Raw genomic sequence first — 25,452 nt, 5'->3', positions numbered from 1 at the left:
CGATGTCGATGTTTGAGGACCTATTAGAGCTGATCGGTTTAGACGCGACCAATCAGCTTACATAGACATCACACCTCACGGGTAATACTCATCACGGATTACTCTTCCGTCATAACTTAGTACGACGGCTGCGTTGATGACTCTACAAAATAAACAACGCCATTACAGAAATATCTTAGTAAGCGTTGGTACAAGAAACAAAGTGAGACCACTTCCGCATGATTCAGTCAACAGCTTACAAACAATTGAAAAGCGCCGGTCGCCCTTGACTTGAACGAGGGTCGATAAACTGCTCGATAAGCAACGACCTGACTACTGGATGAAATATCAAGGTCCGTGACAAACCATTAGCTCTATAATACAAATATTCACCCTTTAATCGTTCGTAAATTATAAGGAAGTACTTTATTACATGTGAATCACGCGGTTATGTTCTGAATTCCTAAGAGAATTCGTGGAACAGCTAAAAACAAATGCACTACGGCAATAGGTCTGGATCTCATCAACGTACTTAACAACTCCCTTTATCAGTGTCACACTCCAGTTTGAAATCACGTTCCTTATTAGTGGGGGAATTAGAAAACATAAACGTAAAAACGAAATAATTTGCAAACTAGATTTGTATAGCTATACTTTTATTACTGAAGAGTTTGTGTCATTCAATTTGGTAACTTAAGTAACCTTGAGTTTCATGTTTGTCCATCAAACGCTCAGAATGTACTCTACGTCTGTACTATACTTTATTCCCTAGTTCCAGTGATTGAATTCCCTTGACTTAACAGTCAAGCATCAACAAATCTGTCAAACGTATGTATCGGTAAGTGTATTCCACCTGATGACAAAGTCTTTTTACCTTTCTAACTGTCATTTCTCAGTTGAGAAATGAATAAAACTGAAGTTTTCGTTCTCTGTTTACAGTCTCCTGTGCCAGTAGCACTTGGGTTTTTGTAAGAAACTACATGTGGCAGGGGCTTTTTGGCTGTGGGACATATTTTGATATTTTTGTCAGGCATATCTATGTACTCCCTCTGATACCTGTCCACAGACCATTCAACCATAAAGAGAAAATAGTGTGGAACTATGTGTTAGTTCCGTGAAAAATTCAATTTTGTCTTAAGAGGAAGACATCCAGAAGATGTCTCAGTAATGAGTACATTCGTAGACATAGTGGGGGTAAATTTGACCTTTCAAATTGGGCAATTTGGCCAATATAATAGTTAGATAACCACTTCTTATGAAGAACCATCGCGAATCCGGCCCAAAAATCATCTCATGTTCTATCTAGGCATTTAATCGCATCTGATACATGATTGTTCCAATGATGAATGCAACTCAGTAGATCATTTCATATCAGTCCTTTATGCTACATACATGTATCACTATTTAGGTTGTTGTACACATATCTATCATAGATTCTTAAGTGAATCCCTGATTATTATTAGTTACCTGAAGTCACTTAATAATCAGAGTGATCAAACAGTGTAACTTAAGTGACACTGGTGATTGTTACCAGTTAAAAAGTAGAAATCCCCCTCCCATTATTCGACCAGTTCTTACATTCACCGCTTGGTGCATGGAGATACTTGTTTGGAGAAATACCGCAGAGTTACGTGTTCTGTTCTCTTACTTCCAATCTTTATGTTGTTTATACCGCTTAGTTTCAAACAAACCATACGATATATAGTCTTGGAAACCCTATGATTAGTTCTCAACCCTAGAGTCACAAATAAACTACTTGTTAGCTCTTGTGTGTCCCCAGAACCTTATGTTCATTAAAATACCCACAAAAAGTGGTTTGACCTGAGCACTTTCGGCTAATTTCCAAAAATGCAACTTGCAGTCTCGTTGTTGACGTAGATTTTACCGTTTTACATACTATTGATTGCTAGTGGTGGTTCGGTGTTCATGAATATTTGAAATCTTTAGTCGTCGTTTGAAGTGATATTTAGTAATACAGTTGTTTTTTACCAAAGTTAGTAGACATGCGAAGCGGGATTAAGTGTACTTGTGGAATTACTAGCTGATATTTTGTTTCATTTCGGCCAGAGCATGAAATACAGAAACTGCTATCTAAGATTAGTCTGTGAAACTCAGGATTTCCTACTGTTTTCAAGAGTTATGAAGCTATTTGAAAATATTTGCATATGATATACAGATAGTTGGTTTTCGACCGTTCTGTTAATAGAACGTTTAAATCGTCTTTCACATTTCCATTGGCTTTTAAGTTCTCGAACATTATGCATGTAACTGTATAAGCTTTTATTTATTGATTATAATATTCACGTTTCGGCTTCTGACTTTACAAATCACCGTCTGGTGTGAATCCTTAATTTCTAACATTTTCAATCCTGTGATAAAATCTCTTTTTTTTCACATTAAAATAAGATCAGTATCCAAGTTATAAGCTACTTCTTTCGTAACTCATCTGTCATTAATAATATTCAGTTATATATCGCGAAATTTACTTACGCCTCTACCTTTCGTCGAAAAGCATAGGCCGCTCACCAGCATTCTTCATTCAACTCTCTCCTGAGCTATGCTCTCCAGTTGCTACCCATAATTTTCATGCTTCCAATTCTCGACACAGTATGTTCTTTGGCCTTCCCCTTTTCCTTTTCCCTTCTGAATTCCAAGTTAGGGTTTGCTTCGTGATGCAGTTTGATGATTTCTTCAGTGTATGTCCTATCCACTTCATCTTCATTTGGAAGCTGGTTTGTCCTCTCCCACAGAAGGCTATTGCTGATAGTATTCGGCCAATGGGTGTTGAGTATCTCGCGTAGACAACTGTTTATAAATACTTGTACCATCTTGATGATGGTTGTAGTAGTTCTCCACATTTCAGCTCCATACAGTAGGACTGCCTTGACGTTCGTATTGAAGATTGTGACTTTGATATTGGTTGACAGTTGTTTTGAGTTCCATATGTTCTTCAATCGTAGGAAGGCGGTCCTTGCTTTGCCAATCCTTGCCTTTGCGTCTGCATGCGATTCCCCTTTGTCATCGATGATGCTCCCCAGTTACGTGAAAGACATCACATCTTCCAGGATTTCGCCATCACGTGTAATTGGGTTAGTGTTCGCCGTGTTGTATTTAAGAATCTTGCTTTTCCCTTTGTGTATGTTGAGGCTTATTGATGCAGAAGCTGCAGCTACATTAGTTGTCTTCGTTTGTATTTTTCCTTTTGTTTGGGATAGATGGGTCAGGTCATCTGTGGAGTTCAAGTTGTTGAGTCGTATCCAGCCTGTCCATTGTAGTCCGTGATTCTCGTCAGATGTCGAGGTCTTCATAATCCAGTCAACCACTAGAAAAAAGGAGATTATGCAGCCTTGGTTGACTCCGGTCCACAGTCCAAAACTACTAGTTATAAATATCCTTCTTTAGATTAATGCTTAGTCAGTGTATTATCACCCATCATCATTTAGCTGTTCAGTTTTTTATCTAAATCCTTTTTTCATTATGTATCGTACCCGAAGTGCGCAACTACTACTTTCGTAATACATTAGCAAACTGAGAAAGTGTATTTGTTTTTTATTGGATATGTTATTGTTTACACGACTTACATCATGGAAATTTATATCAAAAATCATTCTCAAGTCTCTTGGAAATTTCCTCAATTTTATGAATAATGCAACTGACTTTTCTTTCTATGCGGTTTCAAGTTTTAGTAAAAACTAAAATCTTCTTAAGCCTCCACGAATCTGAAATTTCTTTCATTTTGTTATATATTTATGTACAATTGCTTAATGCTTCACATCCATTTCAAATTGTTCTTCTTTAGAGATTAAAAAGCTTTATTTGTTTTCTACAGTGAAAATGAAGTCAGAAAATGGGTCCAAAATCCCGTTCAATTCTGAGTAAGTTTTAATTCTATTGTGTGGTGTAGTGTGTTTATTAGGAGTTCGATGCAAATTTATCTCAGATACTTAGCTAATAGTGAATGATTAGCTGCGATTGTTAGAGGCCTCCTTGTTAAAGCCTAGCTTGTTTGACTTCAATACATGATAATATAAGTTTGGATTTTTGAAATATTTTTTCTTGTTAGGGTTTCTGACTACTTATTAAAAGACTCCAACAAGCACAAAAGCAAAGTCAAAAATCTACCATTGGTTTTTAATATGCATATTATTTTATGTAATTGGTTGTTGGCGGTCAAAGAAGATAAAACATATTATTTTACTTTCAAACTCCGTATTTAAATGCCCTTATCAAGGGGTATGATTGAGTCACATTTTGTCGGTTAACACCAGTATGCTCTTTCTTCTCTTTATAAAATAGTCATATTTTAAAATGAAAACCTTTAGTTTTTGAGTTGTTTGGAGATCGATCATTTCCAAATACTATCAATACTGCTATTCAAAGAGCATTTGAACAAATATATCTCATTACCCTAGTTAGTAAAGCATGCTAACTGTCATTTATTAACAAAACTGTTTTGAAACGTTTGATGACCATTACAATATATTTGAATAATTCCTGAGAATTACTCTGACGTATTTGTACACATCTTCTTGCATGCATGTAAATAAGCCCATATGGGATTCCTACTATATGGTAGATATTCAAGAATTTATAATTAATTAGGAGTAAAGTTCAACCATTCGGTGATACTTTTATATCTGTCCACAGCGTGGAATAACTTGGTACTTTGGTATTTTTCTATACGGGGGCTTAAGAGTGTGTTATTTGTAAGGAAAATTATTTCCTTACGGACAAAAGGTGTGAACTCGGCGCTAAGCGGTTAATATGAATGTTCCCACTGGGTCCTCTAAATAGATCACTAGAATTGATACTTGATAGAGAGATATTTTCTTTCAGTGATTGTAAATGAAAGATTTCACACAAATTCATTTGAACCAACCAAGCTGTAATCGTCAGTAAGTACTGGAAATAATCCTTTATACACCAAGATTATGTAGTGATTCTCGTACAACGAATTTGAGACTAGACTCGTAATCTTGATCTCATTAAAATTGCGATGTCGAGTTACTGAATCTTTATTTATTTACAAATAAAAAAACTGATCTGCTAACAGAGTATCTTTTTGGATAGTAAATGAATTAATGACTTTATTAATGATAATATTAAAATAATCTTTATGATGTAAGTTTAAATAAATAACCAGTGATTAGCTTCTCTAAGTTAGTTACAAATGTAAATTGCTATATTTATTTATTTATTCAAACACATAAACATTGGTACAAGATGGTGACAAATATAAATGCACCACACTTTGTCATTCGATTTGTGTGAGGGCTGGAATACTTTCCGGGCACCCAAACCGAGGCAAATGGTTTTATTAGGGGGCGATTACATGAGCATTTGACCTACGGGTCTAATCCACAATGCAGTGGAGCAACGTAAGGAGATACAGTCGCACGATAGCCGGTGACCAACAATAGGTTCATATGCCATTTTTTCCCTCAGAATTCTGGAGCCTATGTGTACCATTGGTTTGGAATCAGGTTTTTTCAACTCCACTAGGTGGATCCTCCATATCCACTAACCCGGTTAGAGCAACGTAAATTGACTTTTCGTTCTCTGGATTTCGTAAACAACACCCTCGCCGCGAGAAGGCAGTGAGTAGCACTTCCCTGGCAATGGTTGTATACGCGTGGCCATGTGAGAGAATTTCGAGGGAGGAGGGCTAACTTTTCCTTGTCAGCCATATCAGGGTATTTGGGGGCAACGAAGACTGATCAAATTTGAATCAAAATTATCAATAGTGGGGTAACCCAGACCATCTCAAATTAGATAAATCTTTTTCAAATCATACATATAGCTATTTCAATAAGTATATATTTTCTAAGTTAACGTTTTCTACGTATTTCTTCTCTTTCAGTACTCTTGTATCAATGCTTTCTCACAATTTAGCAGCAAATTTAAAACCTCATCAAGTTTTGGAGGTGAGAATTTTTGATTTCTTAAATAAAAGTTGATTTAAAATAAAGATGTTTATCATGTATTTGAAAAGAAAATGTGATTAATTGAGTAGAACAATATGGAATCTGGTGCATTCATTTATTGAATTGAAGTTGTAAAACTTATCATCATTACATCACTTTTAGGCCTTGAACAAAAGAGTATGATTTTAAACTGAATAGAAAAATATGCATCTGCTTGCTGGGTTGGTCTCTCGTTATCATACTCTAACTCAGATTCACCGATCATTATCCACAGATTGTATAAAAATTCAGATGTTATGATAAAAAAAACCAACTTTTCTCTCATTGATTTCCAATTTCATCTTATTGTGTAAAGACTTGTTGACACTTGGCTAGTGTTTCGTCTTTAAAAAAGGCACAACATAATTTTGACGCTTATCTTGACAGTCTTCACTTAAGCTATAGTTACATAACCGTAGTTGTTGAGTTCAATTTCTACATCAGTTATCACTAGTTCTTGAATTGTGGGAGAATTATTTTATTTTCATGTTTTCATCTGTACAATTTAAGCTTTCATTTCACTTCGCCGAATAATAATTGTTTCAAGTCCCTAAAATATTAACTATTCATTTGAATTGCAAGTTTTTTGTACCTTTAGGATGAACAAATACATTAATCTCCTTTATACTTCTGTTAATACCGCGTCCATTTTTCTTTCTCGACAAGAATTGTTTCGTTAAGGTTCTCTCAAAGTTTTGAAATCAACCGATTGATTATTGGACATCAGGAATTACCGTATAGCTGCTTCATCCTATTTTTTTTACTTTCATGCTTCCTCCTATATTCACTAGCTTTTGAAATTGCTTTATCACAGGTTAGTCATTAAAATCGGTACTGTGTTTAGAAAACTGGCGTACTCGTTATATGGAATCCAAGATATATCATTTTACCTCACTTTATCCCTTACCAGTATTATTCTGTTTAAGCAATGTAGGTTAATGAAAATGGCTTTAAACACCAAAATTCGATTACTCCCCTTAGTATTGTATGTTCCATTCATTCAAAGATAAATCAAAAGACGGCTTCGATCATTCGACCATGAAGACATTAGTTGACAAAAATATAACTCCTTGTTTACATTTTTATCGATCTAAAATCCCAATTAGCAAATGTTTGAACTGTTTGCATCGATTTAATAACGATAATTTGTGAAGCAAGATTATTTACACTACATAGTAGCATGAATAGAGTTACTTTCACTTTATCCGCCAAAACCATGACCTCCGACTTAACCTTCGCTGTAAAATCTCTCGAAATAAATTGAATGTGATAATGATGGCATTATATATATATATATAATATGGCGAAACTATACTGGTGACCTCGGGTGACTTGTCAGCCAATCAGGAAACACTGATTAGTTACAAATCAGATGAAAACAAAACAACAATGGAATAATGGCTGTAGTCTGAATTATTAACCCCCCCCCCCTAAGTATACACATCATTAGTGGAGATAACATTATAAATTACGGTTATCGCACCGTAATTTTCATCACCACATAATATTGGTTTTAATTTAAAAAGGTTAAAATTGTGTATTAAAGATATATCAGAAGGGGTTTTGTGGAGATTTCAGTATTTTCATAGTTGAAATCATGAGTCAATTGAAGCTAAACCACTATGAGAAACCTGGAAGCATTGGACAGCCGTTTCGTCCTATTATGGGACTCCTCAGCAGTGCGCATTCACGATCCCGCCTCGCGAGATTCGAACCCAGGACCTACCAGTCTCGCGCCAGAGCACTTACCCGATAGACCACTGAGCCGGCATCCATGGTGTTAATGTCTAACTTTAACCAATCCACGATGTTTGATTAAAGATAAAGCTGGAATTTTGAGTTGGCGTTTTACAAATTAGGGTTTTTGCTTTTCATCACGATATCCGTTATAATGCAATGTTTCACCACCCTTTCGTTTAAAATCTTACGAAAGTTAGGGTTGAGATTTAGAGAAAGAGTTGGAAGAGTAGTATATTATCTAGCGTCACTAAACATTCTTGACTACACATTGAACCACACTAAGTACACAATCTGACAGGCATGTTTTGTCATTTAGGTTAAGCATCATCGTAAATTCACACTTTGGTTGCGTAATAGATATTTTTATCGATTCCGAGCATTTTAACAATCAATTATTGTCAATTTTCATCCAGTTAATAACAACATATAAGTTATCCATCATTGGACTTGAAATTTCATGCAAAATACATAAAGGACTATCTTAAATTTTAATTGGCTAACTCAAGGCTGTTAGTATATTATACTTTTACCTATTTCATTTGCTTATCTTCAAAAACTTGATGAAACCAATATGCACAATGAAATAATTACGTTGTAAAGCAATGCAAAAACATAAACTCAACACCCCTCAAAAAACCAAATCATGTATGAAAACCGAGTCAGGCTTCATTTCGTTTAAAATTTTATTTCATTAATTAAGTTGGAAATCAAAGAACTCTGTAGTATAATCATTGGTGAATTTACTTAAATAAATATCTAGGACACATGACCGCATTCATTTACTCAACTGCCTTTAATTTCCCAATTTTTCCACTGGCCACATTTTCACCATCTGGTGTTCGATATGAAAATTACAATCAAAAATTATGTTAAACAATATTGTTGAAGTCATATCTTACCCAACTTTCATTGGTTGTTATTGTAACTTAAAGTTTCAGTTATTTGATTTACACGACCATTTCAACTTTTCCTGTCATGTTATATTTACTCAGTATATAAATATCTAAATCAGAAGGGGTTTTTTGTGGAGATTTCGCGAGTGCGGAATCGTGAATGCGCACTGCTGAGGAGTCCCATAATGGGACAAAACAGCCGTCCAGTGCTTCCAGGTTTTCCATGGTGGTCTAGCTTCAATTGACTCATGATTTCAACTATGCAAATATCTAAATATAGATATGAAAATAACTTCATTTCATATAATAATTAGCTGAGAATTTATTCCATTACTTTTGATCTAGGAGTAATGTCAGTTTTCTTGTTCGATTTAGTTGCAGATAATTGGTTATTAATAATGATTTGATTGCCTAATGAAATAATTAATGTAGCTGAAATCAGTAATGGATAATCGACCAAGTATCTAGAATCATAGTTGTTGACAAGTTAATAAGCTCATCAGCTCATTTTGTTTCTTTGCATCTTGAAAATTTTATTTTTAAAACTTACTTTCTAGTTTAAATTGTATCTAATTTCTTGTCGAACTTATTCCTAGTTGTGGTCTCGTCTTTTTGTGGTCAGTGCGAATCCATTAGTTGTTTCATCGGGTTTTACTGACGCCTAATCAGTTAATCAACTGTATATGAAAAAGTGTGTATCTTAAATGTTTATCTTAAGTTATGAATTCTTTTTTTTTCAACCATTATGAATAAGCTGATATTAGTTAACATAATATTCAATTTTAATTATAATAGGTAGATAGTTCGTGACCCACTACATCTAGTTATAGTTCGAAGCTCAGTACACAAACTTGTACTTATACACTTGATAAATCCACATTGTTTCTCGTGTTATTTTTTTGTTAAAAAACGTTTTTTCCCGATTTTAGCTTATCAAAAAGCTGTCCGTTAGTTTAACTGGTCAGCAGAAAACAAATTTACTCGAACATCTCCTAGTAAGTGATACTAATTTGTTTTCATCACTTTATGTGTATATGTTCAAGTTAACTTATTACATGAGTTGAAATTCTTAGGTGATAAATATCATCACAATCAGACTAGATCCCAGTTGTAATTGTACCTAGGAATTTAGAACAAATCATGCTTTTTTTGATTTTTTTCGAGGTATTCAACAATCATTGTGAGTGCTTGTTTTTAAGGAACTTTTTAAGTTAGACACTTATAAACCTAGATGAAATGCATTTGAAAGAAACAAACATTGTACAATACATGCATTTTCTGTTGTTTTTACGAGAATCACATGTTCCACTGGTTGTTTCTTCAAAATTACATGTATACAATACTACCTTATCATGACAAAAAGTGTTCTTGTGAGATATTCAAAAATTCTTTGGGAATTGTAACCAGAGACGGATAGTAGCTAGCAGTGACATTTAAGACGTACGTTTTGTCCCATCTGGGATTATTCGGGTGGATGTACCTGCATCTCAGAGTTTATGTTTACTCCGGGTTAGGGTGAAGCTAATAGTATCCTTGTTCCTTCCAAAAAAACTATATTTTATTACTTCAAATTAACAAACAGTTGCAAGAGAATGAGTAGCAATCAACACAAACATGTTTGTTCTGATGGACAGATACATATTTTTAACTGATTGATCTCACTAAACTTAACCAAATTGGCTTCTATTAATTTGAATAAACAATCAATGATAAAATCTCGATGTGACTGTGAACATAGTCTAGTATTAACTAGACTATTTGCAGTGAATTATTGACAGTATACATGCTCTATATTAACATTCAGTTTAAATGTCTTCTTTTAGCTGTTTTCCATCAATCTGTGACAATGAGTTGTTTAGTTTTCTGACCATACTAATCGATAGATGATCATCGAAACGAAAAAATATGACTGGTTTTGTTATATCGCGAAAGTGCGTGCATGCCCTGTTTAATATATGAGGTGATGATCCCTGCCAATGAAAGGGGAGCGAATTATTGATCGGATCAAATGATACACAACATTCGTATAAGCAGTCTTGAGTACTTATCAGTCCTTCTTTCTGCCTAGCCCAGCCAGTTAAGTCCAGAAAACCGATAACAGCCTCTGCAATATGAATCATTATTCTCAAACATACTGGGTTTATATACCAAACAAACTGACCATATCGTATCATAAAATAGAAAATAACATTTGTATAAGATTTAGCCAAATGTGGCTGTGAATAGAGGGAACAGTAATCAACAGACTGGGTATTACTCAAGAATGGTAAACCGTATAATAATAGTCTATAGGTCAAAATAAAGCTTATAATAAGAGGGACACGAATATAAATAGTTTAGTTACTTAACAATTATACAATACCAAATATACATATCATATTGGTCCATAAACATTTCTCAAAGTTACCATTCATAAATCTCCCACGGGGTTTAACAGGTTTGTTTAACCTTATTTCTCTTTCTGACAGTGTTACAACACAATATGACTATTAATGAATCTTCCTTATGAGATAATAGAAATATTTCGAAATAATAATATTCTGTGCATCATTGTGAGCTTTATTTTGACCTATAGACTATTATTATATGATTTACCATTGTTGAGTTATACCCAGTCTATTGATTACTGTCCCCCCTATTCACAGCCACATTTGGCTAAATATTGTATAAATGTTATTTTCTATTTTATGGTACGATGTGGTCTGTTTCGTTGGTATATAAACCCAGTATGTTTGTGAACAATGATTCATATCGCAGAGACTGTTATTGGTGTTCTGGACTTAACTGGCTGGGCTAGGCAGAAAGCAGAACCGAGTAGTACTCAAGACTGCTCATATAGCTTTTGTATATCATAGCTCTGATCGATAATTCGCTCTTCTCTCATTGGCGGGAATCAGCACGTTTATATATTAACAGGGCACGCGCGCACACACACGTTATAACATGTTTAATTAAAAATGATTAGTATAGTTTAAAAATTTTTTGTTCTCATTGTATGGTTATACAACATTGTCAACCTGTGTGTAATCAACAGTTATGAATTTCCTGTTCACTGTGTACGTCAAATCTTTCTAAAATCTAGTCACCAACGTCTGTAACTCTATAATTTCTTAGTTTTATCTTCATTTAACTGGATATTTGTATGCAATCATATCTGTATGTTTGTTTTTGTGCATGATAATCTTCTTGAAACAATCATCTTACCAATTTAACATCCATTTTATTTGATTGAAACATTTATGAATTATCATGATAGTAGGTTAAAATGCCTTATCGACAAGTGCCCCCAAACTGCCCTGCTACGCCCGAGAGTGGGGAGAGTCCGCTCTCCCTCTCCAAATGCTCTCACATGGCCACGCGTATACAGCCTCTGATAGGGAAGTCCTACTCACTGCCTTCTCGCACCACGGGTGTTGTTTACGAAATTGAGAGGGCGAAAAGCGAATGTCCGGCGCTTTAACCGGGTTGGTGGACAAGGCGAGTCCACCTAAGGGAGTTGGAAAACCCTGATTCCAAACCAATGGTGCACATGGGCTCCAGTATCCTGAAGGAACAAATGACGTACGAATCAATCATTGATCACCGGCTACCATGGGATTGCATCTCCTTACGATGCTCCACTGCCTTGTGGACTAGACCTTCAGGTCAAAGGCTCCTGGTGTGGCCCCCTAAGATAACCACCTGCTTCAGTTTGGGCACCTGGGCAGTATCACGGTCCTCACACAAATCGAATAAGATTTGTGGGGCGCATATGTATCTGGTGCTTCCTTGTACCAATATTTATGTGTATAAATAAAAATAAAAAATACTTATCGACAAGTACATTTTTAACCTTAAATCATACTAGACAATATTCTTCTAGTTTTACCAATAAACACTCTTGAAGTTTACTAATTGAACATAGTAATTTGATACCATATGGAATACATTAATGCTCTAATGTTTAATAATTAAAACCCACGTTGAATTATAGGTTTTTATTGGTGTACAAATTTTACCATGGAACAAGCATACACAGGGATGTAGTTATGTGATGGATAGGATAACCTTTGAGTGCTCAGATTAAAATAAAATCTATTATACAAGTTATTTGTACTGTAAATTATTGCTAACCTTACTTCTTTGTACATAGATACATTTCCAACCCATACCTAGTACAAAATATAAATATTGTTCGTAAAATTTGTTAAAAAGAATAAACAAAGTTGAACTAAGCGAATAGCTACTGTGTGTAAACATTTTCATGTCATTCTTGAAGTTAAAGAAAAGATTAACACGTTGAAAGTGTACTGAACTAAAATAGGAACAGAATCTGTGTTCATGGAGCAAATGAATTGTACTCTAGCTGTTCACTAGAGAAGATCTAAATTTAAACTTCCACTAGGGAATTATTAAAATTAGTATGTAAATATCCCCGTCAATTATGTTTTCATTATGTAATCGTTAATTGATTGCAAATAAACGAACTACCAAATAATAAACATACTTTTTACAATATATGCTGAGAAGTATTTCCCAAAGATTTCGTTTGAATTACGTATTGTTATTTTTTCCAAATCTTTCTAAGGGTTTAACTCCTATTGGACATTTTGAAAGCTTACGCTTAGCAACGCATCTCCATTCATCTTGTCAACGTATGCCCGATTGTTGTGACTTTGTTACTTGGTTACCAGCGGAATTAACTTTACGAATTTTCTCGTATCTATCATGGAGTAAGAGTTGTCCGAACTTCGTTTTAATTACGAAATTTATTCATTTTATCGGTTTGTTATTTTTTATGTAAATATAATTCTTTTGTGTGGTGGTCCGAATTGTGTAACCAATTACCCATTAGTTGTCGTGTTCTATTATCGATTGATGGTGTAAATGATATAGTTGTTTTAACAATGTGATTCGAACGTATAATTTTCAAGAGATGAAGATTTCAAGTTCATGGTTGAAAACATTCCATTATTATTGGATATAGTCAGAGCTGTTATGCATTGCTTTATATTTTTCTCGAGGTCCTTCAATTTAGATTGTTGTCTCCCAACAATGAAAACCTCTAAGTTCAGCTATCACTTCATTTAATTCTAACAAACATAGTTTCATTTCTTCTCTGTTTAAGTAGTATGGATTATCATCGGTCTAATCAAAGTGACAGGTAGTATCCGTTTGATTGTCCCGTGTCAGTAGAAGTTTGTTTGATCCTCAGTATGGGGTTGCGGAGATTGTTAAATTTCATTGAAATCATGATTCGATATAAATTAGGCCACCACTGATAACTTGTAAGTACTGTACGCCTGTGACCAGTGGAGCTCGACCGTGTCGGGCATGAGACCCACCGAAGACAATAAAATACGGTCGCGCAATGTTGTGGACTAATTAAAGTTAGATAGTAACACTGTTGGATACTCACTCTTTGGTTTATAAATCAAGTGTTCATGCGCGAGACCGAAAATCTTGGGCTCGATTCCCGCCTTCAGGGTCGTGGATGCGGACTGCCGAAGAGTCACATGCTAGGACGAAACATCGATCTAGTGCTTCTAGGCCTTCAACTTAAATCAGCTCACAATTTTAATGTTATTATCAATCGCTTTCTGTTTCCAGATTTTATTCGAGTTGATTTATTTGTTTATTTAATTGTATGTGTCATTGCATCATTTAGCAAGAAGAGTTTAGATTATAGTCTTTAAAAAAAGGATTAAATAGCTAATTTCACACAATTTTTCCAATCAATAAATTAGAATAAAGTAAGAATATACGAACATGGCAAAATAAGATGAATTCATTTATTTCGTGGATTCTTGTCAACCACTTACAACCTGGTGATGATGGTAATACCTATGTATAACCAATGTACATACTTTATAACATATCAATGAAGATCTGTTGAATAATGATAACAAGCATGAAGGTATTATCAAGAGTGGTAAAGTGGATGAATATATATTTGATCAATTATGACCATTCCGGAATAAAAATTTCAAAAGACACATGGAGACACCTTTTTTTAGAGAATGAATATTTATGTAGTAACAACCATAGAGTCTTATAGAATAACAAACAGTCAGGCAAATAAAACCCAAAAAAACCTTAGGATAAGAAAACAATTTGTTATTGCGAATATGAAATATAATATTACTTAACTGAATGATAAAAAATGGAAGTTATTAGGGTAGTGAGAGATTTGAAAGTGTTTCTTTTTTTAAAATAGCTAATTATTAATTACACCAACGCTACTTAACTTCATCTATAAGTTTACTACTCTTACTACACTACCATGATTATAGATATTCACTTTACTGTTATGGGTACGTATTAGCATTCTAACACATTATAATTTAGTTTAATAATTTATGTTATAATTTGAGCCATTCACGTTTATAGTACAACAATATTTATCATTCGATTATCACTAGCGCATCATGTATTCGAAAACACAGAGGTCACAGCATAGAATATCTATGAAATGCCTTCCACCTATAAATGAAAATAGCTGATCATTGCAAGTGACCTTGAATTCAGTCTAAACGAGTTTGGTTGTGGCCTGTGTAAAATACTAAAACCAAATGTCAAACAAATAATAAAGTATTGAATGTCCAAAATATTTACTGCCTTCGTTAGATTTCTTTGTTTACGTACCTCCGTCGTAGGATTCTTTTTATCACACTAATTTTTTATTTTCCTGAATTATATCTTTAATATTTAATCCTTTCTGTCGCCACTTATATTGTTACTACTTCTACTACTCTGGGATTCGCCTTTACAATTTCATCTCTCTGTGCTAATAAGTTGTGGCAACTTGAACCGACGCACACACGTATCAGGTTCTATGTTGTGTTTAGCTGACTGATAATTGTAGTATTCACATAATTTTCCTTAAATATAAACTCCACATTAAATCGTCAAAAGAGACAGTGGATAAGAGTGTGTGTGGTGTAGTGACTTGTTAAAAAAATAATGCTTCTAAAATCAATTTCGTATGAAAGCTTATGATAGTGTCAGTGTCTCTCGATTTCGTAACGTTAAAACCATAACTTGGTAACTAGATTGTGGGTTATTTCTGTAGCTATAAATAATCATCTATTTAACTTGTATCTAACAGCCACTTCATAGGGTCAGATTCAATATGAATCACTAAACCGAGATTTTTTTCTTAAGTTTATTTGTTTACGTTATTCCATATGCTTTATGTGATCAACTTTGTGTTTTTTTCAATGTTGGTGCATGTTTTTACCTCCTTGCGATTGGACATTAGAGTATCCACCTTAAAAGTAACGGATCTAATATCCTGTTCGTAGTATATAAATTTTAAAATTATCCAGAGAGTCGAAATCTATTGATCATTCTTAATATTCTTATTGACACATAACCCACTTCCTTTAATTTATAGAAACAATTGCTATTTGCAAGTTTGCAAATACAACGTTGTTTTCAACCAAATAACTTAAAATTATAGCTTCTAGTTACAGTGAAAACGAAGGTCGTATCTCAGTCAGATTCCCTTAATTCTATTTCCTAAATATATTCAGCGACAAAAATACGACATGGTCAGGTGTACAAGATTCCCGATCTCGTAAACATACGTAGTTTCGACCTTTCCAATTCTAAACACTACCTTCAGAAAAATACATTATATTCATCTTCAAAATCTCCGTAATACAAGTTTTCGTTATTAACTGAAGATACAATTTACTTGTACGTTGCTATTTAAACTGTCTGTCTGAAATCGTCGAAATTACAAAGATGACGGTCTAAAATTGCCTCGAATCTTGGTATTTCTGATTCCGATGTATATGTATATTAATCAAAGTTGGGCATATCATGGCAGTCTCATTGTAACTAACCCAAGGTCCATTTTGTTGATCCTAATATATTGCTAATAGTTATAAAAATTTGGAATAATGTAATATTAATGATGCTTCTATTGATTGATGTGTTCTCTGAACCAGTTAGTTTAATTACGAAGCTACTGTTTTTGTTCTTGACAACATCATCAGCGCCCATTTCATTCAGAAGTAAGCTTTTCAGTTATTCCCTCAGCTTTAAATTAGTTGTTTTTTATTGCCTTTGTTGTAATTGTTCGTCTTGATTTGTCTTTTACATTCCTGTTGTTTGTCATTAATCAACTTTCCATAAATTATATCATTTTCTATTTTCCTTTATTGTATTATCTTAAGAATCTTTGACAGTATGTTCAGAAGTCAATAAAAGTTGGCTAAAATACGCTCGACATCCTGATTTATATAAACACTTTTGTATGCTACCAAAATGGTCCTCACCTATTCTAAGAAAACCACAATTATTCAATGGTATAACAAAATCCAATGAATATAATCATCGTGTACCAGAGGAAAATCAACAAAATTCAAATAATCTTATTAACAATCATTTAGAAATTAATGTAAGAATTTCAAGTGTTTATTTCTTGGTTATCGTTTTTTATATGTCAACCATGTGAAAATGTGAATTCTCCACGCAATCAATAAACAGTATCTATGTGTGCTGAAGCCACATGTAGGTGTCATAACCGATAGGAAAATAAAACACTGACTGATATTCAAAGCGTTACATTCAGTGAAAGTTGATTAAATGTTTTTTTCATTATCGTTACATCCCAGTATATTGTTCTCTATGTAGAATATAATCCCATGTATTCTCTTCCTTTTACTATTTACATACACATTTTTACTGAACAGAAATGTGATAAGTTATAATTGTTTGATTCATTAATATTCATTTCTTTCCTAATCATCACAACTCGGTTACAATCTACAGCAACTGTTATCGATCAACACAAAATCGTAACATTAATGATACACAATAATACTATCTAATTGCTCGAAGGTAGGTAAATTGAATTCGAATCTGTAAAAGTGTTAAAATTTGATTGCATACACCAATTTAAAGCTAATGACTAAGGTCAATTAAAAATCTAGATCATATTTGGGATTTTATCAGCATTGACTTTGATATTTGTTCATTTTCAATTTTCATGATATGGTGTATCAACTTGAACTGATGCACATGTACGCCAAGTTCTACATTGTATATGATTGATGGAATGATTGTAACAAATGGTAAAGTACAAATCTAAAAATACATGTTTCAAAGAAACTAACTGTTTTACTACAAAACCTAGTGATCTGACGCTTCTCAGTATTCTTCTTTGCTTTCTTTTTCTTGTGCATAGATAACACTTGAAAAACTACTACTTTAATTAGTTGTGTTATTCAAAATTTATTGTCATTTAATTGTATTAGCCATCGTTCAATCGTTAAATTACTCGACTGAACTGTCGAGTCAACGTTTCAAGTTCATGTTTCTACCCAAATTTGATTTGTATAACCTGATAGTGTCTTTGAAACTGTTTCTCAAAGCTGAATCCAAATGATTGTTTATAGTGATGAGTTGAATTCTCGTCTAATCATATTTTATTCTCGGTGTAAATTCTATATAACTTGTAATATTAAATAAGCTTATAAATTGTCTTTTGTAACCCTGAGAAAAAATAAAATAAATAATTAGTCTCAATATCATATAATTCATATATTTCTCCTCAGTGTTCTGTTGGAGATAGCAGTTATATATATTGCAAACGCTCTTGTAAGTTTGAGGATGGGAAGAGTCCCTTCTCTCTCTCTCTCTCGAAACGCTCCCATATAGCCATGTATTTATAATCTTTGCCAGGAAACTTGTACTCACTGTCTTTACTCTCTGAGAGTTTTATATGAAAACGACAGGTTGAAATCAGACATCCGACTCCTAAACCAAGTTGGTGATACAGAGGATTCACGCATAGGGCAATCGGAAAAATTACGTTACTGTAGCCACAAACGTAACTAGTAAATAAAATTTTCTGAATCAGGCTTTACGTTTCTGACAGATGAGTTTATTTTAATTTTTTTCTTCAGTACCCAACGATTTTTGATTATTTCATTTTTATAATATTGCAAATATTTCACACTTAAAAGTTATGCGTACTATTTTTACTTCACATTCATTAGTGGTTAAATGTATTCAAGAAACGTGTGTGTCTAAGACGTAATTTCCGTTTGGGTAAACATCGAATACGTAAATTTAATGGCCACAGTGGAGGTATGTATTAGTTGTTTTTGTACAGTTATACTTGTCACTATTTACTATCTGGTGTAATTTTCAGTTCAAGCGCTTGTTCACTAATGAAGAAGAAAATTTTCTGTATGGAAAAAAATGATTCGTTGGTGATTTAACTTCTCAAAATAGTTATGATTTGTACATTACCTATTTATGTGGTTATGTGATGTGTAGGGACGGCCATCGGTGAACTCAAGGAAGCTCCAAAAGAGCCGAAGATATTCTATCTAAGCATCTCTTGGAAGAACATTCCGGAATCTCGATGTGTAGCTTCCTGATTGGACTAATGCTAAAAACCACTGCATGCCGATTGGATGACTGCAAGGATTATTTATTTTCTCTTACTAAAAACTACAAATACCTTAGTGTCTTGTATTTTATTTGACACTGTTTGGAATAACATTCCTTCCTACTCGTCTTCTGTCTAACAACTTGCGACTTCGAGAGTTCTAGCGTTCGAGTGCTCAAGTACGCAAGTTGCAGCAGGAATACAAACTCTAGATGTAGCATGATGAAATATAGATTTTTATATTTGGTGTTAAGCTATATCTTTAATGTTTGGTTCAGCTGTACTAACCGAAACAGGTGGGGAAAGTTTGTGTATGGAATATAATTGTTGAAATTCGATTGCTGTCAACAAAACATCTTTTAAAGAAATATAAAGTTGATAACTTTAGTCACTCCAAAATCACGATCACCAGTAGATTCGAACTAGTGACTTTGAGATTGCTAATTCACTTGACTATCAAATAAACAATGGAAATGTGCTATTATTTGTCTTTTTATTTAAGTATTGTTCACTAGTTGATATAAACTCGCCTATTCATTCTTTTATCACTGACTATCTACCCTGCCTATGTTTAGTTTCTTAAATCGAAGTCAGACAGATTTGGATATTATTAGTCAATAACCTGTTGTATATTAGATTATCTAGGTTAGTGTTCATCGTCAAACTGGATTGTTTTTTTATTAATTATTATCATCACTATTATTATGGCCATTTCGGTACTCGACTTCGTATGAAAATCTGAATCACTACATTATCAATGTAATGACTTTTCTGGGTAATTAGTTACGACTTCTCATTCACTTGGAGGATATCATTATGAATGAATTACGAGCTACTATATCGAGATAAATTAAATGTTTTCTTTTATTAATTCGATTACCCAATTTTAACATTTAGTATTTTTCTCTAATCTTATCCATTATGTCGAACATTGAAACTATATTCTTATCAGTCTTTTAGCTTATTCGTACTGCTTAAGTTACTCTGTTTTCAGATGGTAACTGAATAGTTGGTATTATAATCTAAATATTCTTGTCTGTTATTATTTCATGTGTAGCATCCATGTTTCTAAATCCTTCAATCATACACTTGAGAATGTGTACAATTAGTTATTCTACATTCAACTTTTGTCCTATGGTTACCTATAATATGACATTGGTTTAACCTGATTTATTTTACTAAATTTTCTCTTCAGCTGTTTATTGTATTGATTGCGATGCTTATCGTATTGTTAGTGGATCAGCTGACGCAACAATACGCGTATGGAATATTCGTACAAATGCAAAATGGTCTGTTCAAACACTTCGTGGACATTCAGATGCTGTTCGTTGTGTACAGTTACTATCCCTACCTCATTATCAATTAAATAATAATAATAATAATAATAATATCGATGGCTATTGTTCCACTTCTCCTGTACATTGTATTCACGAGTCAATTGCATCAATACCATGTTCTTTATGCAAATTAGATACAACCGTTACATATCCTAATTGTTGGGAACCACCAGAAGTACTACTAATATCTGGTAGTGCAGATACCACTTTAAAATTATGGCGTCTTTCTGCAACATCTAACTGGTCACGTATTGCATGTACATGTACATTGCAAGGTCATACTGACACTGTAAGATGTGTACAGGTATGTAACATATAATTTATTCAACATTTTAAGAAATTATATCATATTCTTATTTGATGAATAAACATGTCAACCATTATTCGGTGAACTTATTGAAAAGTTTATTTATTGTAATGAACACTGAGCAGTATTGTGTGTTAATGTGATCATCACTGTTGACGGTTTATAATATCTCAATTTTTGAAATCAACAGTTCTCGTAACCTCAAAATGGTATGATTATTGAGTGGCTGTATTAAAAAATGAAGTGACATATTCACTAGAAAATACGCTTAACACTTCAATATTGTGACTAAATTAGGTAAACATACAAGTCCACATTATTAGCTCTTTTTACCAGATGTTTATTCCTACAACGTGTCTACCCTTATAGATATAAAGAAAAAACAACATGGAAAGCATTGGGATAAACATAAAACTACGTCTTGGTGAATAATCCATTTTTATTTGTTAACTGACATTTGTATTGATTCAGTATTCCATTAAAATTCACTGTTCAGTTTATTCAAGTCATATTTTATGAACTTTTTTCATAGAATATCTCATAAGCCCCTTGTATATGAACATACTGAATAGCTGGTCAGCGTCTTACAATTAAATTAATCTTGTAATTAAACACTTATACGTCCACATTAGTACGAAAAGGAATCTAATACACATAGTAGAGCATTTATGTTGGAAATCAAACGATTTTTACCAGTTGAAGAGAAATAAGTAAATCTCTTTCATCTTAGCTTACATCCCCTATAAAGTCTTAAATTAAACTAGGTGTTCTAAAAACTTCACTAAATCGTTGTTAGTATATATTGTTTAAATTCGGTGAAATACCGCAAAACGTTTTTTGTACATATGATTCCCACCTCCTACGAAACCATATTTCCATGATCCTGGATGTATAATACCTAAGTGTGTAGAACAGTTCCAAGCATTTTCACATTCGAAATGCTTCTTCTAGAATCTCACTAAACACATGACAGTTTTTATGTTTTTCAAAGAAATTTTTCATCCCATTTTTCAATTTTTTTCATTCCGTTTCATCCAATTAAATGATTAGTTTTAAATTCGTTATAATTGGTTATTTATTTCTTAAAATTGATATAAAATGTAAGTACTTGTCGACAGAGCACCTTTTCTTCAAATTGTGGACCATAGTAACGTACAGAGTACAAGCTCTGTCGTTCCTCACGTTGTCACTGACACAGATAACATAATCTTGAATACATTGTATGTCGTAGCATTCCAATCACTTGAAACGTTAAAGAGAGCCATCGGAACTTATGGAATGTTGACGTACTGCCATTATGCTGTGCAAGGTCCTCATTTCCATAGGGATCAGAAATCATATATTAAATTTGTTGGAGAAACGGCCGTAGAACACCTAGCAGATCCTCACAGCCGGTTAGTCGAGGGCTGTAATTTCATTAATGTTATTATCTTGTTCATGAAGGACTACAATGAACACTCATCTTTTGTAAGTTTATTGAAGGTTGCTGCACTGTTGTTCGTGGGAATGTTCATCACAATCACGAGTGCGATTTTCTGAGGAACAGCAATAATTCCTGGATGCACAGGTTAACGAACGCTGAGTTTAAAACTGTGTGACCTTTTCTGATTTGGAGGACAACAGCATTCACAATGTGCACTTCGCTTACCGAGCTATGGAAAATGCCTGAATGCCCAAAATGTTTTTTAACATGCGCCATAAATTGTACTCACAGGCCAAATTTCCTGGTAAGCAGTATGCCTATTTATATTGTAAACGTTAAGAAACTACGCCAAATTGAAAGCCCACATCATATCGCTTGTTGGGTTTTGTGATCACGAAGTTGATGAAGAAAATTATCTTCTATACTTCTTCTTCGCAACTGCTGATGAGATGAATTTGTCAACTCGTTTTGTTGATGTTGGTGTTGACGGGACCTACAAAACCAATAACGAAAAATTATCTTTGTAACAAGTAGTTGCATTGGATATGAACTTAATGGCAATACCTGTTTGTATTGCCTTTATTAGTCACAAAACATCTGCTTTGCTATTGCAGTTCCTGTCATTCTTCATGCGCTCAACTAACAATTGAGAGTTGGTTGGTATTGCCACAGATGACTCACCTACAATAGCTGCTGCTATTACACAAGTGTATCCGAACTCTCACCACATTTTGTGTCGCGTACACTTCATTCGTAATGTCATAAACAGGGTAAGTCATTCATTGATCGACATTGATCGTAGACTGTCATTGTAGAGGCTGTGATCTGAAATTATATAACTGTTCTTCCGTCTGATGTCATTAGTGACAGAGGGCTATAGTCGGACAGCTACCTCACCAACGTTGTTGTTGACAGTTACTTCTCTGCCCAAGTAGGACCAGCCAAGCATCAAAAAGGCATTGTATTTCTTAGTGAGGCGTATGCCTGAAGAACAATGTAGTGTTGTCTACAGCCCCGCACATCAAGTGGTTTATGGAAGGATACCTCCAACGCCGTTGACCTTATCTGCAGCAACTGAGTTTCAGATCGAAGCCTCCACTTCCACGGGTGTTACAATGCTGTTGATCCAACTGACAAGAAGTCCCAACTATCGAACAAACGTGGATTGGGATGCCACGTCAAGTAATGATGAAGATAAAATTGTTTCTATAAATTCAGAAGGATTCAATGACCGAGACAACGACACTTACGAAGATCTCCACGACAACCGACTGTATGACATATGCAACCTTTCTCAGCCGCCAAGTGAAACTGTTGATAAAAGCACTTAGATTTCTTTTCTCTGCAGGGCAATGTTTCTTTTGTTTTGTGCTTGTGACCCACTACCATGGATTCCATTGTCCCATGTGCGGTACCACTACGGATTAATAGTTACGCCATTGTTCAGGGAAATCTGAAATGTTAAGAGACCGAGTAAAGGCCCTTTTTAGGGCCACGCACAATTTGATTTGACTTCTTTTGTTTCAATTCGTTAAAAAATGACAAACAATTTTTGTTAGTTTAACTGTTTCATCTGATAACTCCTCTCTTGCGTACAACAATTCAGACACTACTGATGAAAATTTTTTTTTACCTTTGAGTGTTTGCTGAAAATTAGTACAAATACGTTTAAGTTATCATTAACGTTGATTTACTGTACTATAAGTTGAAAATTATGTACTAAGATCAGTTCACTTGTACAACAACATTATTTCGATTGGTAAGGTTAAGTGAAATCACACTGATGAATTATAATCAAGCCAACATTAATAATGATAATGTGTTTATCGCTCAAATGTACAGCTTAAGTTAATGATTTCGTCATTATGGTTTGATTAAATTGCACGAACCGAACGGAAAAAAAATTGAAAACTGGGATGAAAAAATTTTTTTAAAACACAAAAGCTATCGTATGTTTATTTATAAGTCCATAATTATTGTGATATTTTACAAAGGCCAAAATGAGATATGTATTAATTAATTTGACAATGTTATTTGTTAAAAATGGTGAACGTTTGCATAGTAAGATTGTTGTGGGAATATAATATGTAATAAAAAGGGGCGTTATCAAGGTAATTAAGATGAACGAATTGGGAATGATGGATGTGAAGATTAAAATAGAGGTGATCAACAAAAAAGAAAGAAAAAAAGGGGGGAGGTTTATAATATTTAGTTTAGGAATCCGGTGATCCAGTCGTAGGCCAAGGTAAACATAGTGTCTGGATATACATTTTCTGGATGCATAATTTTGGTTTTCTGGAGTTGATCCAGATGGCTTCAGCTATGTTAAGTAATCGTAATCTAGCTCTTTGAGGTAGAGTTTTCGGAACTTGATCTAAAACAGAGAAGACTTCCTCTATTTTGATATGATGTTCACTGTCTATCAAGTGAGAAAGGATGGCGCTGTTAATGGATTTAGTGACTCCTTTTGTGGTGTGAGCTACTGATATCAACATAAGTAGTATATATGGTGAGTAAGGAATAGAATATCTGACAGCAGAAGATTGAGAAGATCAAGAAGAGAAGAACAGAAATAAAAAGCAATTTGTGTGAAAATCCAGGAACAATGAAGCCTGAGGCAATTGAAGAACATTTTGCAAATAGTGTATCATAGCATGGTTTTTGTATTTTACCAAGTAACGTTGTAATTTGTGCTAAATACATAGTTGGTTGTCCTCACCTGTGTTCTCATTCACAACATTTGGTGTCGCTGCCTCCAAGGATGAAGATCCCATGGCCGAAGGAATTTGAGGACGGAGATGTGATGAGCTTCCTGAAGGAGTTCGAAGCCGTGGCTGAGCTGGTGGGAGTGAAGGAGCCGAAGGCGAAGACGGTGGTGCTGGGGACGCTGCTGAGAGGCAGAGCGAAAGCTGTATATGACAGCCTGGACGGTACGGGCGGTAAGACGACATGGGAGGCAGTCACGGAGAGGTTGATCGTGGAGTTCGATAGCCCAGTGGACAGAGAAGAAGCACTGCAGAAGTTCCGAGTGGCGAAGTTGCCGATCGATGGTGATCCGCTGGTGCTGGCCGTCGAGCTTACCAAGTTGCTGCGTCGCGCGCTGCCAAATCTGGATGAGGAGTCGGAGGCACAGTTGTTGGCGTCGCAGTTTATCGAGAGCGTGCCAGTTGCCGTTTCCCAGCAGCTGAGACTAGTACACGCCGCGCAACCTATGGAAATCAGTGAGCTTGCAAAGGTGACGCGGCAGTTGAAGACACGAACAGTAGCTCCGGTCGCGGGCGAAAGTCAGGAGAAAAGCAGCATTGAGAAGAAGAATGAAGAACTGCAGCACGAGAATGCGGCATTACGAGGGAATCGTAAAAGGAAAGAAAAGTGTTTCGCAAGGGGAGGGACAGGACACTGGAAGAAAAACTGTCCAACACG

General features: G+C 34.5%; 1 protein-coding gene across 1 annotated transcript in view; it reads left to right on the top strand.

Moving 5' to 3' along the window:
* The first annotated feature begins 710 nt into the window (after nt 1-710).
* Nucleotides 711-25,452, top strand: part of Smp_047540 (putative f-box and wd40 domain protein) — a 40,353-nt gene continuing 15,611 nt past the window's right edge. The window contains exons 1-9 of the mRNA XM_018795577.1: nt 711-817; nt 3,809-3,854; nt 5,840-5,903; nt 9,505-9,570; nt 13,143-13,287; nt 16,738-16,961; nt 18,565-18,655; nt 20,158-20,292; nt 20,434-20,603. Of these exons, the coding sequence (XP_018649876.1) occupies nt 3,814-3,854; nt 5,840-5,903; nt 9,505-9,570; nt 13,143-13,287; nt 16,738-16,961; nt 18,565-18,655; nt 20,158-20,292; nt 20,434-20,603 (936 nt within the window). The 5' untranslated portion in view covers nt 711-817; nt 3,809-3,813. The remainder of the gene's footprint in view (nt 818-3,808; nt 3,855-5,839; nt 5,904-9,504; nt 9,571-13,142; nt 13,288-16,737; nt 16,962-18,564; nt 18,656-20,157; nt 20,293-20,433; nt 20,604-25,452) is intronic.

The sequence above is a fragment of the Schistosoma mansoni genome, chromosome 2 (genome assembly GCF_000237925.1).
Source record: "Schistosoma mansoni strain Puerto Rico chromosome 2, complete genome".
In the NCBI taxonomy this organism is placed as follows: domain Eukaryota; kingdom Metazoa; phylum Platyhelminthes; class Trematoda; order Strigeidida; family Schistosomatidae; genus Schistosoma; species Schistosoma mansoni.
This window is presented reverse-complemented; position numbering and strand designations above follow the sequence as displayed.